We start from the raw sequence: 19,927 nt of genomic DNA, 5'->3' as shown, positions 1-19,927 counted from the left end.
TTCAACATTTATTCCCCCAAATATTGATGCACTGTGACAGCATGTGTACAATGCACAAGATGCACTGCATAACTCTCAATCTTCAATAGCAACCTCCAAATCCATGAACTCTACCACCTGGAAGGACAAGGGTAACAGACGCATGGCAACACCTGCAAACACCTTCCTGAATTAGAACCACATCTGTCATTCCTTTACTGTTTCTGGTCAAATCCTGGAACTCACTTCCAAACAGCTATGTATCTATATCGAAAGCACTGCAAAAGTTCAAGAAGGCAACTCACCATCATTATCTCAAAGAGAATTAAGAACAGGCATTAAATGCTACCCCAGAAAATAACGCTTGTTCCACATGAATGACTAAAAAGTGAATTGGATTAAAATGATACCAATGTCTTCTCTTTCATTTGATTAAACAATGAAAGAGAAGTCATATCACAGCTTAGTGACAACTTGCACATGAGGAGAAGTTAGCTAAAAATAAACAAACAAAAGCACAATACTATCGTACGAGCAGTTATCAAGGAGCAAAGTACGAAGTGCAGAAATCTACAGAGGAATTCATAATCAAGAAATAGGCAAGTACCTATGCAATTACAAGGAAGATCTGCAATGCAGAAGGCTACAGATTTCAAGTGGGAAAAGCAATAGCAGCAATCATAACTAATGTGGAACCAATGATATTAGAAGTGAGAGAGTTCTGCAAAGGGTGCTTCAATACTTAGAAGATGCATTAAAGAGCTGTACTTGCAGAACTCAAAGTCAATATTGAGAAAATTCCCAGTAAGTCAGATCCCACTATAAGCCTGTATTACTGATAGTATAGGAAATGAGTCTTTGAAGCTCTGTAAAATCTCCATCACCTGTTATATTGAATTTGAATGTCTGGTACGAAACAATCTGGTGAATTTTTGAGATAATATGCATGATTTGGCAATTACTATTGAGAGTAAAAACTGTTTAAGTGACTACCATTCTTTTAGGCAGGTATGGAAAGATATATTTTCTAAGGTTTCAGATTAGATAATGTGCATATGGGCAAACAGCTAGTTATGATGTTGCAATAATATTTTATCAACATTATTTTAACTCAAAATTGAAGAACAAGGCTGAGATGTAATATCAAAAAAGAATAACTTCAATTTTCAAAGTCAAAAGGGTCCACAGCATATTTCCTTGAATTTCTGTTTGTTATATGCGCCTTGCTTGACATCTGCATGATACTTTCTGGATTGCTGTGTTCCCGTGCACCGAAACACCTTAAAAGGAAACCCTGTTCAGAAGTGGTCTGTCTGGTGAGTTTATTCTGAGTTTAAGCCTCTGGCCCAAGAGCTTCCCAGGAGGGAAAATAATCTTTCCACCACTACAATGTGTGGCATGAGTTGTGACAAAATATATGGCAGATTTGTTGCAAAAGGAAAAAGATCTCTTCTAAACTAAAATAAATAGCAGCTTAAAAATATATATTAGTATAGAACTGCTTCTTTATTTATAACAAAGAATCAAACATTTTGCCTGTATTTGTAACTTGTGTAGCTACTAAATTAGCATAGATAACTCCAAAAAATACGCAACATTTACAATATGCAAATAATATGCAACATATAAACATTTCTATACACATTAGTAAGAATTACAATTTACTGAAATTACAATTTTTTAAAAATCCAAAGCTGGCAGTTATTAACTTCAGATAAATTGTACTCCTACTGTTTCTCTCTGAACTGAGAAAAACAAATCTTGGAAAGTCTTTAATCAGGCCAGATCATAACTTAGTGTGGTAGTAACACAAATAGTAAACAAGAAAAATATTGATGAAGATGGTCCAAATGGTCTATACAAGTTTGCAATGCGTTTAATCTAGTAAATAAAAAGATCTGTTTGACTTCTTTCTAAAAAAGCTAGTATATGCTTTCAAAAATCCACCGGAGTTAAGCACGCTAGAAGCTACTGGGAACTGTATAATGAATATTAAACATTAAAGTGAGCTGGATTATAGCATTAAGATTCCGATGAGAACTGGTTGATTTCTGTTTAAATGGAGACATCTGTCCAACATAGCAAACAATATGGTAAATAGCCTACTCATAGAGCTGAAATAAACCAATTTTATTAGAGTTCATGGTATACATTGTATTTCAGTGCAAATCTCAAGGGTGGGAGATAATAAATGTAAACTTCTGGATCTTGTAATACAAGGCTGTATAGGTACGCTTCTATACATGTTTATAAAACGAGGGGGGGCATGGATAGGATGAATAGGCAAGGTCTTTTTCCCAGGATAGGGGAGTCCAAAACTAGACAGCATAGGTTTAAGGTGAGAGGGGAAAGATTTAAAGAGGACCAAAGGAGCGGCTTCTTCATGCAAAGGGTGGTATGTGTATGGAATGAGCTGCCAGAAGTAGTGGAGGCTGGTACAATTACAACATTTAAAAGGTGCCCAGTTGAGTACATGAATAAGAAGAGTTTAAAAGGATATGGGCCAAATGCTGGCAAATGGGACTAGATTAATTTAGGATATCTGGCTGGCATGGATAAGTGGGACCAAAGGGTCTGTTTCTGTGCTGTATATCTCTATGACTAATGGCTGATCAACTGTTAAGCGCTCCATGTTTTGCAAATAGAGTGCTACTACTTTATAAAAAGAAGTACACTCATGATTTTTAAATATCATGATCATAAAGGCAAAGAGAATAGTGGTCAGCAAGCCAATGTGGTTTGTCTTTACAACGGCTATTCTGTAATGACCATATGGATGGCAATAGTTGTACATTTGAAACTTAAGTAATAATCTTTAAACTGATGACTAGTTTTACCATAACAAAGCACAGAATATAATCCAGTCAAAATTACATATTTCCTTAATGTTTTTGCATATTTACCCCAGGAATATATGACTTTAGTTGTAATGAAACACAGCAACATTCTCCCTAAATTGTAAACACATTGACACTGAGAAAATGTATCCAAACTACTGAAGCTTAGGCCTTCCACTGCCAGGCTTTCTTTTCTGGTTACTGAATTTGGCAACAATATGGAAACGTTTTCTACAAAGAAAATAAATGTTGGATTTAAAAAGACAGTTTTTATTGCTACTTACGAGTTGCTCCCCATGCAGTGTCTCTCCATTCATCTCCAAGGAATATCCCTTTTTGGCCTTCCTTTGTTGGATCATCTGATTCCCAGAACTTCTTAGCAGGTAAAAGCTAAAAAGAAGAAAAAATAAAGTAACAACCACCACATTAAATTGTCAAATATAGTGAAACATTTCATATAGGATAAGCTTGGTAATCAAATGTTGGTTAAAAAATATCTAACATTTCATTTGGTGTTGATGACATGGATGTTTTGCTATAAAATATCATGGCTGCAGGACACATTGAACTGGGACTGCTTTTGCATTCAGCCATCCTGGTTGAAAGCAGTTAGTTCTAATTGTTTCCTCATAGGATTAGTTTCAATTTGCAAAGCTACAAAACATTGAAAAACGCAATAGGCTTCAAAATACCAAAATAAACAGTTTCCGGAAAGCGACAATCCTATTATTTGCTTTTTAATGTTCCATATGCTTCAAGTCTCCACAGGGCAGTCATCTCCTGTAGCTGACAAAAAAAGACAAATGTTTTTTCAGGTGTCAATCAATTCAACTCGAATTGAGCACAAAGCCATCGGAAAGGCAAAACCAGATTGCTAGTTATTTTGTTCCTAACCTTATTTTTGGGAATGGGGAAAATACCTGGGCCCAGAAATTCTTTTGACTCCCACACAGCCACTAGAAGTACTATGCAACATGATGCAGATTTATCGAGGAAAGCCTATACTCATACGCACACTCACATTGCTCAAGCATGTATGCTTCAAATTCTTCACATTTGTCTAGAAGACAAATAACAGACGGCAGAATCTTATAAGGACGCGAGCTGCTTCGGTATGGTGAAATGTATGACAGAATCAGGCAACAAGTGCGGCAAGGTCCATCTCAATGTCGTGAGCAACTTGCATTATCTTTTATGCTATTCACAAGCAGCATAAATTTTATCAGGTTCTCACTAAGCAGCGGAGAGTTGCCAAGTGATTATTGCTTGTTAAATGCCTTGTTAACAGCCCAAATTCATCTCATTAATATTTAGCTTCTCATCTTAACAAACAAACTCAATGGCACAAAAATTGACAAAGAAATCAGAGTGAGCACCTGGCAGATTCAGCTCACAGCTTGCCTCGTCCAAACTTCACATTTGAAACCAGGCACTGGCGTTAGAGGCACAAGCGGGGGAACTAACCACATGCACCCCACATCCACAGACATTGACATTCAACATGTGGCAGGCTCTAAGAACGCTGGTGGCACATCTTCGATTCAATTAACAGTTCTCTTCTGCGCTTCAATGCTGAACTGCCAGCTATCATTGCACTGCTGCAATATGGACACTTGGCCTTCAGGGAAATGCATTCAGCTCATGGATTGTACCAGGCTGCATTTGTGGGTTCTTTACTCAAATGTCAAAGCACACATGCATTCTGAGTCCACCCGGATGTCCAGAGTATCTCTGCCTTGTACTGTATTGCCCTTTTGCACTTTGTTTCCTCAGCTAAAAATGCCAGGGTCATATTATTGCTGTCTTGTTGTGCCATTTAGCATAGACAAAGTCAGAAAGCTCATCATGGTTGTCAGGAGGCCTCTCAAAGGGGACAGCCTTCACTCGGGAGTTAGCACAGTAAGACAAGGGGAGCCTTGTATTTGAATTCAAGGCCCGGTCAAAGAAGGGCTAAGGAGTTGAATGTCAGTTAGCCCACAACTCGTCTCAATTCTTTCTGCTAAACTGCTGACTATTTGTCCCACCTCCCACGCCTTCCTGTAACGAGAGATTGGCAGTATTACAGGAAATGAAAGTGGGTGACACAGCAATTACTACTGATGCAGGTAACAAGATGCCTTCAGTGAGTGAGTAGGCAGCACAGATGGCATCTAGGATTTATGATGTCAAGGTTTGTAGTGGGCGAAAGTGAGTGAGGAAGAAAGTTGCATGCATCGAGAGTGGTAGAGTATTAGCCTTGGCTGGAGATAGGTGCTGTAGCCTGGGACTGCTGTAGCCGAGATGGAGTGAGTGAGATGTATGACAGGGAATATGGCAGCACTCATGTTGGCAGAGTGCAGGAGGTCATTGATCTTCTTCCTACACGTTATGCATTTCTCCAGATGGCAACCTCAGACCAAGTTGGCATGATCTGGTGTTTTGGCCTCCACTGCTAGTCTTAGGGGAGAAGTCCTGGGATTGGCATCACTAAACAGTAGGAACTCCGAAACCTTGCCTGCAAAGCGGAGCGCTGATTTCATCATGTCCAGGCAAAATGTGAGCAAATGCACAGGGCAGCTCCGGGCTTGTCTGGGTGTACCTCAGGTTTTCAAAAATGACGTTAATGGAATGGATACTAACCATTCGGTAGATACCCAAAAAACAGCAGGTGATAAAAGTGGATGGAAACTGGATCTGAGAGATGCCAAGGGATCTGATAAGCAATTAATCTGATGAGTTTGGTTTAAGATACACAGAGAACTTGCTTGGCCTTGGGACAGAAAACACTATGCATGCCAGCCTATAAATGTAGGATTCAGTCCAGGGTGCACGTGTTTTATTTTGCTTACTGAGGGCTTTACTTTCTCCATTCCTCAATGACAATAACTATTTGTTAAATGAATATACGTACGTGAAATTTTGTGAGGAGCACTGTGGAAAGGCTGTAATTAAATCCACACTGATAGTTACACGCAAATTGACAGTTATATTTGTGTCAATGCCTGCATACACACAGACACAAGTCAGTGCTATATCAGTGAGAGCTGCTTCTCACAGGAGTATTTAATAGGAGTATTTTCATTATTCATGGAACACGGGACTTAACAATTGTTCTTCAGGGTGAAATTAACTAAGTTGTTAGGCACCTTCTTGTTGCTGTTTTTATTCAGTTTCGGATTCCATCCTTGCAGCTTATGAAGCTGAACTTTAACAGATGAAATGCAGATGATGCGGCTCATTGACAGTAGGTAAATGTGCTTGGTTTAAGTTATGCAGACATGTGAAATTGAGGGTTTTGGGGAATAAGGGAGTTCTTAAACGTGGTCTCCAGGATTAAGGGGTGGGGTGCGATTCCATCCATCCATCAGCCACACAGTGAGATGCCACTTCACAGGTTACTACACAACAGCATATGAAGTAGTGGGTAGCATATTTGGTTAGCTAACAGAAAGCAGACAGCAGGAATAAATAATGTTTTTCCCAGGTTGGCAAGTAACCAGAGGAACCATTGCTTGCATCTCAACATTGTAGTTGACAACATGGCTTGGAAAGCAAGCTGTCAAGAGGAGGTAAACAGATACAAACGAATAATGAATGGGTTGTGAGAATGACCAAAACAAATTGGCAGATGGGAGTATGTTGGAAAATGGGAACTTGGCCACTTTGAGAAGACCACTAGAAAATCAGCATACTATTTAAATTCAGATAAATTACAAAAGTGGGTCGTACACAAGGAGAGAGTGTAGGATCTACAGATGCTAGAGAATCTAAAATAACAAGGTGTGGAGCAGGATGAACACAGCAGGCCATGCAGCATCATAAGAGCAGGAAAGCTTGACGTTTCGGGCCTAGACCCATCTTCTGAAATGGCCATTTCTGAAGAAGGGTCTAGGCCTGAAACGTCAGCTTTCCTGCTCCAATGATGCTGCTTGGCCTGCTGTGTTCATCCAGCTCTACACCTTGGTACAGAGGGATCTGGGTGTCTAGGTAGGTGAATCAAAAGATTGTACGCAGATGAAGGCGGTGATTAAAAAGAGAAATGAAGTTCTGTCTTTTTTGCATGGAGAACGGAATACAAAACAGGGAAATTTTACTGCAGCTGCACAGGACTTTGGTGAGACCATATTTGGAGTAGTTTGTGTTTATTTTGTGTTTATTTGAAGATACATATGACTCTATTAGCAGTTCAGAGCTGGGTTAATTTGCCTCATTCATGGAAGAATTTCCTGATGAAAGAACATTAGCCAAATTAGGCTCATACCCATTGATGTTTAGCCTAATTGCACTCCAAAAGCACTGACAGTCTGGATTGCTCAGCACAGTTCACAACATTTGTCCCACACCTGGCAGACAAGGGGAAATGTGCACCCAGCACTGCAGACAGCTAGAGATTCTGACCAACAGGGCAATGTAGAGGTAGCCAGACTTCTTGCCTCCGAACCAACAATGACATCAGACCTGCCAGACTGGTCTCAGAAATCCCTGTGCTCACAGGACAAATGTCACCACTTTCTCTTTGCCACCTCATGCTGTTGCACCTATCTCCAACCAAGGCTCATCCTCTATGATTCTCGCTATTACATGCAGTATCTTCTGTCCCCCGCTCTTATTTACAATCTTCCACACTCCTCACCCTGTACGGCCACTGAACGTTCTACTCACTCACTTGGGACACCTCATCATCTTTCCCAACCTGCAGCACTAACAACTGCAACACTCACTTTCATCTTACTCAATCCCTCCTTTTTACTTATTCTGGAAAAACAGCCCATTCTGGGGCAGAAAGAGTTACAACAGAGGGGGTGCCTGATATTTGGCTCCTCATCACAAGATGAGGATCTTGGCCCTTGCCAGTGACAACTGGGACTGGTTCTGCGGAAACCTGGAAACATCTATGTCTTTAAAACCAAGTAAGAAGCATTCTTTATTATAAAACGTGAGGCTGGATGAACACAGCAGGCCCAGCAGCATCTTAGGAGCACAAAAGCTGACGTTTCGGGCCTAGACCCTTCAGAGAGTGCTGTGTTCATCCAGCCTCACATTTTGTTATCTTGGATTCTCCAGCATCTGTAGTTACCATTATCACTCAGCACTCTTGATTGCTGTGATTACTCTCCTATTAATCCCAGCGTTATTCACATGCCACAATTGCTACCCCCCAGTTTGTGCTGCACTGCCTTTTGTCTCCATTCAGGACCGTGGCATTAGCATGGTCTCCAGTGCCAAAAGGGCAATGCCACAACAAATTTCCTCTTCTAACTATGAGGAATCAGGAATGAATGTCTCAGAGAAGGTTTCCTCTTACATCCCTTAACAGCTCAGATACTGGCAGTTCAGCATCTACATTGGCTGGATAAGAATCAGGAGCACCTATCTGCGAACAAATCACTGCAGCTGGCTGTAGGACAAATGCCCCTAGTTGCTGGGACTTGGAGGACCTTGCCCCGTCACATTGATTGTTTGTGACTTCACTGACATGCACAAGTAACACAGGAGCAGCAGGTAAGTTTGGGCAGCCTGACACAACCACTACAGATTTACAGCAATGCTGTTGGGACCCTGCTGCCTGAGGCATGCGAGTGTTTGACTGTCCCCATCAACTGGTTGGTGGCTTCCAGGTCCAAGGATCTCGAATATGTGCATGGTTCTACGCTCCACACGTGGTCAGCACTAAAGGCAAGACAAGAGGGACGACGGACATTAAGCTCACTCCAGGTGACCCTTCCTCACAAGGAGGTCACCTGGAGATATCCAGCCTGGAGGAACTACAGAGAGGGCCCTCTAGAAGTTTCCTTTCAGACCATCCTCCTCCACCCAGCCTGCCGCTCAGTCCTGTGGGAATTAAAGCTAATGAGAGTGCACCTGCCTCTGGAAGGACACGAGACACAAATGGTAACTGAGCCACCTGACCAAAACTCCAAAGCCAGTGATGTCCACTGCAAAGCAGGCTCCTTCCACTTCAACTGTGGAACCTGGGACTGTATTGAGGCATCACAGGAGAGGAAAGATAAACTTCTGAGAGCACACAGGTGGCACAAGTGATGCACTACTCTAAATATGGTATGACATTTCTAAATATATATTCATCTTTATCATTGTGTGCCCAAATGTCTGCCTAGCAACATTTAGAACATTGAAGGCACAGAGATTAGCCCTCCTGAGCAATACACTATTTTCGATGGAGCATGAAATGAAATGAGCAGGTGGTAGATAAAAGACAGATGTGATTGCTGTTTTAGAATGTAATCTATCTTTCCAGGTAATAAAAAAAAAGTGTTCAAAATACCCAAAGAACTGTGGATGCAGGAAATCAGAGACAAAAACAAATTGCTGAATAAACCCAGGTCTGACAGCATCTGTGGAGAGAAAACAGTTAACATTTCTTGGCCAGTGTCAGTTCTAAAGGGTAGAATTAGTACAAATGCAGGTTAGAGGCTGGCCACTGTTAGGTCCTGACTTCCCAAACATGTCGATCACTTACATGACACAACCAGGAATGCAATGGAAAACCGTCCACTTGCCTAGAAGACTACATCTCCAACATCGCCCAAGAAGCTCAACATCATTTAGAATAAAGTAGTCATTTTGATCGGCAACCAATCACCTTCATCATTCATTCCTTCCATCACTGATGCAAAGTAGCAGCACTGTGTATAAGCTAAAAGATGTACTGCAGCAACTCACCAAGCTTTTTTCAATCTCATCTCCCAAACACGAAACTTCTACCACCAAGCGTAAGAGCAGAAGATCCATGAGAACACAACCACTTGCAAGTTCCCCTCCAAGCCAAACACAAACCTGAACTGGAACTATATTACCACCCCATATTGTTGTTGGGCCAAAACTGCCTTCTTTATAGAGGGCACCTGCATGAGATGTACTGTAGCGTTCAACAGGATGGCTCACTACCTTCACAGAGGCAACAAAAACTGGGACCTGGATCACTGCCCACCCATCATGGTAACGATTTAACACTGCGTATTAAGTAAGTTTCTGAAGACTGAAACTCTGTACATTAAAATTACCCTAGTTTCAATAAGAATTCAGAATCAAGGACCATCTTCTACAGGTACTACATAACCTACTTATTTTTTTCCAGTTTATATTATTTCAGATTTCCAGAATCCACAGTATTTTGCCTGTGTTATACATTGATGCCTTTGTAGCCAGAATTACATTTCACAATAATGAATGCACCAAATCAAGCATGTAAGACTATACAGAAAGATTTCTCTTATTTCATGAAATAAAACTAGCTAGAAATTTCAGTTAAAACTTGGAACATCACTGTATTTGCAACCATCGATATTTGGCTTCCTACATTTGATTACTTTGAATTATCACCAATTTCTTGATCACCATCTGCCAGCATGAGTTACTTTTTGTTCAGACAACTGTGTATTGGCCATACCCCTCTCAAAAATTGAACAATCTGCTACAGAAGAAACGAATTTGCTCAGCAGAATCTCAACATTTGTGGCTATTCTGAATAGGTTGCCTATCACAGCTTCCTCACAAACATTCTAACTTAACTGGACGAAGTTTTTTTAAAATTATTAAGCATGGATTATCTCACAGTCGACATGGCATGCAAGTCAAAGTTGATAACAATATTCATTAATTCCCAGAGATAACAGGAACTGCAGATGCTGGAGAATCCAAGATAACAAGCTGTGGAGCTGGATGAACACAGCAGGCCAGGCAGCATCTTAGGAGCAGGAAAGCTGACGTGTCAGGCCTAGACCCTTCATCAGAAATGAAGAGGGGTCTAGGCCCGAAACGTCAGCTTTTCTGCTCCTAAGATGCTGCTTGGCCTGCTGTGTTCATCCAGCTCCACACCTTGTTATCTTCATTAATTCCTGAACAGATTCAGACTGAAATGCACCGGATAGGGCCGTAACACCACCTCAAATTTCCACTCCACCTGCTTTGAGAGGAAATCACCTGGGTCTTGCATGAATAGACAGGGTTGGTTTTAGTCATGAAGAAGCTACAGTTGGATACCTGTTCATAGACACTGCTTAATCTGATGTCATTCTTTCATGATAAGGTTGGCAGCCAATCTGCAAGTTCCAACCAACATTAGATCACTGATCACTTAATCAACTATTAGGGATAGGCAACAACTGTCGACTAGCCAGCAACATCCTCATCCCATGAATAAAAAAATTCCAGATTTCTGTACTGAAGCATTTTGCAATCATTCTGTTTGATTCTGCATTTTACTTTCTCTTCTACATTCCTCCTCGTGACAACTTGATTTTTTACTTTGTGTCATCCACACGTTTAGCTACAATACAATTGATGTCGTGTTGTTTGACGGTAAATGCTGACTAAAGCGTAAGAAATAATCCAATGTTCCTCTTAAAAAGTTTCAGGATTATGTGATAATAGATCCCACAAGAAACTGGATTAAGCCATTTGGCCCTTCCACCCTGCTTTGCTATACAATCAAGTATCAGCTGATCTGATCGCTGCTTTAACTCCACTTCTCTGTTTGCTCCCCCTTAACCTGTGACTTCTTTGCAGTTCAAGATCTGCCCAGCTCAGTCCTGATTATATTAATGGCCCAGCCTTTGGTGTTCTTGAGGAAGAGAATTCCAAATATTAACAGCTCTGAGAAGACATCCACATCAAGCTATGTTTCCTCATGCAAGATACCTATAATGGGAAATATCCATTCAATATCTGCCCTGTCAAACCTCCCTCAGCCTTTTATACATTCAACAAGATCATCTCTCACTCACCTAAACTTCAGTATTGGTCAAACTTGTTCAGTCTTTCCTCTCAATCCCCTCAACCTATACATCAAACTACTGAACCCTCTCTGAACTGCTTCCAAGGTTATGCCTCCGTTAAGGAGGGAAACCTAAACTGTAGACACATTGTGGTCCCACAGATACACTTTATAGATGTAGGAAGACTTCCCTATTTTCACATTCCATCGCTCTTGCAGTAAAGGCCAATATTCCATTTGTCATCTTAATTACTGTTTTAAAAACATTACATACAAAGACATCTTCCATCCTTACCTGGTCTGGACCACTTGTGGTTCAGGCCCACAGCAAGGTGCTGTCTAGCCAGCAATACCCGCATCCTGCCTATGGATAAAAAAATTCCAGATGTGCGGCATTGGAACATTTTGCAGTCTCTCTCCATTTAATTCTGCTTTTTAAATTCTCCTTGCACATTCCTCCTTGTTACAACTTGATTCCTTACTTTGGTCTATTAACACATATGGAGCCTTAATCCATGTCCTAAATACTTATCAACTTGCATGACTGCAATTCACATAAATTTTTGAGGCTGCAACAATCTCGCTGCCGACTGCTGCAGGCTCACCGGCTCAATCTCACTGCCAACTGCTGGCGGCTCATTGGCAACTTAATCATAGTGTCAAAGCAAAAAACATCAATTGGGCAGTGAAGGTAAACTATTTGGTGTAGTAAAGGATCGTTATTCTCAAGTGCTCAATCTATGATTAACAAAAGCAGATTTAAAAATGAGAACCCATCAATAACCCAAAATTACAATAGTTTACAAAAAGTATAGACAAACATAAAAACTAAAATGTAATTTCTGTTTATTTCAGGTGATTGACATATCTCCCACAACAAACCAAAGTGCATAAGGCTGAAGATAATTCAATGTCTGAACAGAGCCTCATAATTCTCTCCTACCTATCTTGCTTGACCCCAGCAGCACTGTAATATTGTAACAAAGTAAAATTATTTCCTTCTGTGATAATGGGAACTGCTGATGTTGGAGAATCCAAGGTAATAAAATGTGAGGCTGGATGAACACAGCAGGCCCAGCAGCATCTCAGGAGCACAAAAGCTGACGTTTCAGGCCTAGACCCTTCATCAGACCCTCTGATGAGGGGCCTAGGCCCAAAACGTCAGCTTTTGTGCTCCTGAGATGCTGCTGGGCCTGCTGTGTTCATTCAGCCTCACATTTTATTATCTAAAATTATTTCCTTCTGTTGGCTATTCGTCTCGGTCAGTGTTCTTGTCCATCAAGATATTAGGTCTAGAAATAGCAACCTGGCCAAATAACATTTAAGTTGATCCAACTAGGAAGATTTTAGCACTGTTTAGTGCTAAGGATCCTGATCTCAGCAGATACACCGTAGAGATACTTCTGGCCTCACTCTATTACTGGAATGTAGAGTTTAGGGCCTGTGTGGGGTAGCAGGGAAATTGCTCACATTTATCACAAATGATCACGATTCTTACTGGAACAATACAGTAAAGAACATTCTGGACTCAACTGCGAAATGCATTCTTCCTAATTCTACCCAATAATGCCCATCATCTACATGAAATGCAATGCTGCAAAATAAATTGGCTTTTCTGTGGCTCTCTATGTTTCTGCTTAGAAGAGAAGCATTCACTCATTTAAGGCAACTTTACAGAATGGGACACGAAGTCAAGCAAAAAAAAAGCTGCATCTAACAGAAATTTCATTTCTTCCTCAGTAAGATCTTCTCAAAAAGATTCAGATACTGTCCTTTCAAGATGGTTGTGCATGATCCAAAGGTCAGATAACCTTTCAACATTTTACCTTAAATAAGGCTTTGCTCTGGATGCACCACTGTTCTTGAAATGAAGGAGGCTGCATTCATTTCCCAAAAATACAGCTTCAAGACCTACATACAGAAAAAGAAATAAGGGATAGGTAGACTGCTAGCTCTGTATGGAAGTTGAACCTTTCACAGGCAGCCTAATTTTTAGTAGATAATCTAAAGAATCTCCATAATTGTTCAACCCAACGGGTACAATAAATGTATTCGAAAGAAATGAATCTGACTGGAAGCAGGAACACAGAAAATTCTTATCCTTTACCAAGACTAGACCACAATAGCACCAAAAGCACTTAATACTCTATGCCAACAGATGAAATCAAGTTCATAGAGGAAACACACAAGCTGCACAGGAGTGTGGCAAGTCTGTCCACAACTTAATGTTGTCATTTTACAAGTAGGGTATGCTCATATTTTTCAGGTGACTGCAATTCAAAGGATTTGCACTCCCTTAATCAAATCTGCTAACTTTAGTTTCTGAAATTAAATCAGGCATAGATCAATTTCTTTGAAAATGATATATCATTTGAGTTGATGTAAACCCTGTATTCTATTGACATAGAAAGCAAACTTTGTGGTATTTGCATTCAGTGGAAGGAAATAGAGAGATTAATCTGGGGGCGTCTTCTGTTGCTAAACAACCCTCATATGAAGCCCTTTGCAGAGAGCATGGTGGAAGACAAACCTGACCATTTAGGAGCTGTTCAATATACACTCCCATCAGTAATTCAAATAATTGGCAGCACAGGTAGAAGGCAGATTGAAAAATATATTCAATCAAGAATAAAGAAATCCTGAAGGACAAATCACTACTTCTTAATCTGGAAATAGAAATAAAAATCAAAACACCTGCCAGGAACTAAAACAAAAACAGTATATCTCAGAATGCTGAAACTTTTTTGACCGTTCCAAATTAGTTGTAGAGCTAGTTCCAAGACCTCAGATCTCACACCACACCAATAAATCTGATATAACACTAACAAACAAACATTATGACAAACATCACAGGAAAGTATTTCAACAGCAGAAAATGAAGCATTTGAAGAATTTTTGTCAACAAAGGGAAAACAAAGAAATTAATATATCTGCTTTTGTTCAGTCTTGGCACAGCATTGATTTAGGTCTGCACTAAAGTTGCAAGAAAGATGATTTCTTATGTATAGTAAAAGTAAGTCTATGGCAATAAAACTATCCAAAATCAGTTCCTGCTAAGTGATCTGAAACCGTATGCAATTAACTTGCTCAAATTGCTCAGCTTGAAGACTGTGCAAAATTGTAACTGATATTGGGAGAGAATTGGAGGCCTCACAAGACTCTGCAGCCTACGCATAAGCCATGTACACTTTATTAAAAATGAACTCAAACCCTACATGCTTAGCTGAGTTTTCATGAAATGCAATTAAAAACAGAATAAACAAACAATGAAGGTAGAATTATCCATTTCATTATATGCTTACAAAAAGCGGGGAAAAAAATGGTACAACCCAAAAAGACACACTATAATTAAAAAAACCATTTGGTTTAGATAAGATATTCCCTCAAACATGTCCATCCAGAGATCACTGAGGTAGGGCTAAAATCCCTGCAGGCAACCTACCTGTCATTTTGCTTGCCACTGCAAAATAAACACCTCAGAATTAATATGAAGAATGTCACTACTTTGGACGAAACACCAGTAAAGTGAAATCTGTTTCCACGCTGAGCAGCTTCGGTCTAATGTTTTGCCAGTTCCTACTATTGAGGCTAAAATGAAATGCTTAAAATCCAAATTCAAATAACTGTAAAAGTTTTACAGCTCCACGGATGATTCCAGGATACTCACACGGAGCAGTGGATCTTTTAATTGGCTTTGATACTGTGGTCTATCAAACACTGCCTGCTGAATACAGCTTCAGGGATTTGCACTTTGGACTAGCTCATGGAAACCCAGATGACCATACAACACGTTGAGAATTACTGATCAAAACGTTGCCCATGCTCCAAAAGACGGTGTCCCTGGGCTATTCCCATAATAATTTGAAATCATGAAAAAAAAATCACAGGAGACTGTTAAGTAATTATCAGTTTACAAGACATTACTAATACCTCCAGTAAAGACAAACTTTCATATCTTCAGGATGTTTCAAAGTGCTTTACAGCCAATCAAAAACGCCTGAAGCATAGTCACTACAGAGATCTAGGAAATCTCAAACACAATTTATTCATCACTGCTTGATGTTCAATTGCATTACCATCGCTGAAGCACCCACTAACAACATCCTGGGTATTTACCACCGAGTAGAAACCGAACTGGACCAGCATATAAATACTGTGTGTACAACAGCAGGTCAGAGACAAAGGATTTTGCAACAAGGAACTCACTTCCTGACTCCCAAATGCCTGTCCACCATTTACACAAGCTCAGATCAGCAGTGTGATAGAAAACTGTTGATTTACACGGTGGTACATCCAACAAAACTAAAGCTTGACACCATCCAGGGCTAAGCAGCCCACTTTATTGCACCTTATCTGGGCCTTCAACAGTGACACACAGTTGCAGCAATGTGTACAATCTACAAGATGCACAACAGTAACTATGTTCTTTTGACAGCAACCTTCCAAATTTGCGACCTCTAACACCGCCAAGTTTCAAGTTGTAGCACATGCATGGGAACAGTAACAACTTCACCACCAAGCCACATACCATTCTGACTTGAAACTAAATCCCTGTTTCTGTACTGTCACTAGTCAAAATTGTAACAGCATTGCAGGTGTCCTTCATCCCAATGTCTGGTTTAAGGTGGCAGCGGGTCATTTAGGCATGGGCAATAAAGGCTGACTTACCAGTGATTCTCATGAACCATGAACAAATTAAAATGTTTAGAAAATGTGGCAGTCAATTTGTAAATAGCAAAGTACCACAGACAGCAATGTGATAAGTGGTTAGACTGTCTATTTTAAGCGTTAGTTCACTAATAATTATTGACTAAGAAACTGCAAAACCCTCATGCTTCTCTTTGAATAGTGCCATGCTATGTTTCATGTTAAGTACTCAAATGTTATGCAGCTTTCACAGTGGAACTTCAGAGCATCTGCCATTAAGAATGTCATGCCATATGAAGGTCACCTGATGGGGTAGTCTTAGAAAAAGCCTTATTCAATGCTAGAACAGGATTTCAGATGATCACAATTAACCACCTTCTGTATCTCCTTTTTCTGACGCTTAAGATAATGCATGAATTGCTACTAAAAGTAAACGTCTCTGTTCTGATACTAATGGGCAGCAAAATTACTGAAATCAATACATTCAGGGTTAATACACTTCAAACATAAGGATACTTTTCAACTATAACCATCACTAACATTGGATCTACAAAATGATAACTTCGACCATCAACCAAAGTGAATTTAAAACTGAGCTTTAAAAAAGTTCAACAGAACTACAAATCTAACTTTCATTTTACCGAAAATTTTGCAATGCGTTGTGTGCCTGGCACTTAAGTTGTTTCCTTACAGCAACCCCAAATAAAATAACACAACATAATTTGGTATGATATTAGGAATACATCGAGATGATGGGAGATATATTTTTTCATTAAGTTAAGAGGTAAAAAATTAAAAAGTGGTACAAGATGAAAGAATCAACTGCAACCAAGATAACTGAAACAAATATTAGTTAATGTTTCCTCTAGCTTGCCTATTGATATCAAAAGATAGCATGTTAATATCCAAAATCCTAGATAAAGTCTTCCTTGATGTTTGGGATTGGGAAAAATTTGGATAAAATGCTAAAAAAATTTAAGGAACCCTAGATTCTTTCTTAAACAAAACTGATGAATGCTCAACACTACTGAAATTAGTCTTACTTTAACACTAGCTTAACTCTCTCTGCTTCTGTATATTTTTATGCACGTTTTCTCTGTACGCATTCCCCATGGCCGCACTTATTTCAATGCCAAGTTAACTGCCGACTTCTACACAATTCATTTTCACATTCACCTACCGTATCAATTTGCCTAATGTCCAAAAGCAACAATGCACACAGGATAAAAAAAAGTATGTTACTTAAAGTTCCATTCTGCAAACTACACTCTTGCAAAAAGTGCTGCACATGTTGAAAGGTCAATACGTCTCTGCAGTTTTGAAGGGTTTTTTCAAATATTATGCACAATCTACTCCACAATTTATAATTGCAAAAGGCAAGTTACCACACACTGAAAGGGTTGCTGGCTCCACCTTCAAGGTGACCTGTGACAATTTTCACAGGGGTGCCTCAGCTCTCTAAAAGGATACACTGCCTATCCAAAAGTAACATCTGATCTCCACACTTCAGGTTCTGTACACCAGGGAGTCCAAAGTACTTTTCAGCAACTGATTACTTAAATGCCCAATTGCATCCACAAAACGCACATGTATGGACTGCAGACTGCCCAAGTCCAACCCCACGAAAATGAAAAGTGTTAGGGGGCCAGACTTGGGGTTCTGATGTTCTTCCATCATTTCTGCTGTGGCAGAGAGGTTCTACAATTTAGCAAAAATCTAGGCCAGATTCTTCAACTCAAGGTGCACTGCCCAGTCTTTGGTTCAGGTTTTTGATTCTTCTAACTCAAATCTCTTGTTTCCCCATCGCGTTCCGTAACAACCCTGCGATATAAACCATGACACCAACATTCATAGCCATGTCCCCAACTTCGCTATTCTCACTGTCTTAATTGCTGGCAAGCAGGTCTCTGATCACGTCCACACAGCATTCACCACGAACATCACTTGTCTCATTCTGTCTGCATCCATCTGCAGCTGGTAGAATTGATGGCCTGCACAACTACTCCCTCACCATACTCCTTTTCTCCCTGTAACAGCCTGGCTGTTTTTCAGCTCTTCTTCACCGAAGGATGAAAAAGGAATTCCAGAAAGCCTTTCCTTTATGTACGCCTCTTCTCTTTATGTACATCTATGTGGCCAAGCTTCAAGGTCACACCATTGATAGCTCTTTCTTTAGGTAATTACATTTGAAGAGGAGACTGGCTTGATCAATTGGCTACATGCCTGGTTTGGAGTGTACAGTGATGCCAACAACATAGGTTCAATTCCCACACCAGCTGAGGCTATCATGAAGGAGGCCCTTCTCAATCTTTCCCCTCTCCTGAGCTGTAATAACCCAGAGGTTAAACTACCAGTCAACTCTCTCGAATGAGGGCAGTCCTACAGTCTGGGAGTACTATGATGACTTTACCTTATGTTTGAAAATGCTTTGTATCTTTATCTATTTAAAACTGTCATAAAAATTCAAGCTTTGTTGTATCCTTCAAGTTTCCTATTTACTCTAAACACTTAGCCACTTGTAGACAGGATTAAGTATCACTTAAATATCATGAACTACAAATAGAAAATAAATATTCCATTTTGAAACGGTTACCTCTATAACGTCCCAAAGCCATTTTAAAATCATATTTCAAAACTTGTATTTTGGAACAAACACAAAATTTTAGTTGGGACATTGGTACTCTTGGTATGCAACTAGTATTGTGAAAAAAAAGTGCAAACATTTTTCAGAGTTGAGCCTGAAATTCATAACAATATCACATTTTAGCCAACTTACTTCTCCCATTCCCCGGCCCTCCAGTGCAAGAGCTTGAAAGTCATGATTCATCTCATTCACAGATCGAACCTGCAGGAAACATATCTCTGTTAATAAAAGGAACCATGTTACTCAACAACAAAGCTTATTTTGTGTGAAGTTTTTAACTTACATGTGTGTTAACATTTGACTAAGTAAAAAGGAAACATTAAATGCATATACATAGTAGAATGATAGCTAAAGGAAGAGATGAGCCAATTCTGACAAGACAAATGCTCCAGCTGTAGAGAGATTAATACAGAATTTTATAAGAGAAGGTTGCCAACGTCACAGTGAAGGAGGAACAGAGGGAGTGAATAGGATAAAAGAGAATCTACTTATAAAGACTGACAACAACTAAAAACAGCAAGTTGATCAGGTGGGATGCGTCATAGCTTATTAGAGGAATGGGGAAATAGAGAGAGGGAAACCCGCAACTTGGAAAGACATGAGGTGACATCAGCCAGTAGGGATTTGTTATTAGCAAATAGTTTCTGACAAACTTGATTATATTCTTAGAAGTAACAGACAGAGGTTTGGTGAGGGTAATGTGGTTTATGTCTATCTGAAACAGTATTCAATGAAGCGCCAAAAATAACACTTGTTGGCTACTCATCTGACTAAAGGTTCAGTGGTATCATGGATATATAATTAATAAAGGGAAGCAACAGATAGTTGTTTTTCAGATTGGAGGTAAGTAGCCAGAGATGTTCCCTGGGCTTGGCATTTAAAATCACTATGATTTACGATCATAACCTGAGCATGCAGAATCATTATTTCAAAGTTTGATGCTGGCACAGTTGAAAATGTAGTGAACACAGAGGACGACATTGGTAAACTTCAGGAGGAGCTAGAAAGACAACTGAAATGGGTAGAAATATGACAGATGAAATTCAATGCACTGAAGTGTGCAGTGATGCAATTAAAAGAAGGATGAAGACAGCAAGTATAAAC

General features: G+C 39.8%; 1 protein-coding gene across 14 annotated transcripts in view; it reads right to left on the bottom strand.

The window, feature by feature from the left end:
• LOC125452761 (pumilio homolog 2-like) overlaps positions 1-19,927 on the bottom strand; it is a 133,514-nt gene that overhangs the window by 65,969 nt on the left and 47,618 nt on the right. For all 14 annotated transcript variants that reach the window (XM_048531574.2, XM_059645639.1, XM_059645638.1 and 11 more), the window contains 2 exons: positions 18,956-19,024; positions 3,101-3,206 (listed from right to left, as the gene is read on the bottom strand). In XM_048531574.2, coding sequence (XP_048387531.1) covers positions 3,101-3,206; positions 18,956-19,024 — 175 coding nt within the window. The remainder of the gene's footprint in view (positions 1-3,100; positions 3,207-18,955; positions 19,025-19,927) is intronic.

Source organism: Stegostoma tigrinum, chromosome 4 (assembly GCF_030684315.1).
Source record: "Stegostoma tigrinum isolate sSteTig4 chromosome 4, sSteTig4.hap1, whole genome shotgun sequence".
Lineage (NCBI taxonomy): Eukaryota > Metazoa > Chordata > Chondrichthyes > Orectolobiformes > Stegostomatidae > Stegostoma > Stegostoma tigrinum.
Note: the sequence above shows the minus strand (reverse complement) of the source record. Positions and strands in the feature narration are given on the sequence as shown.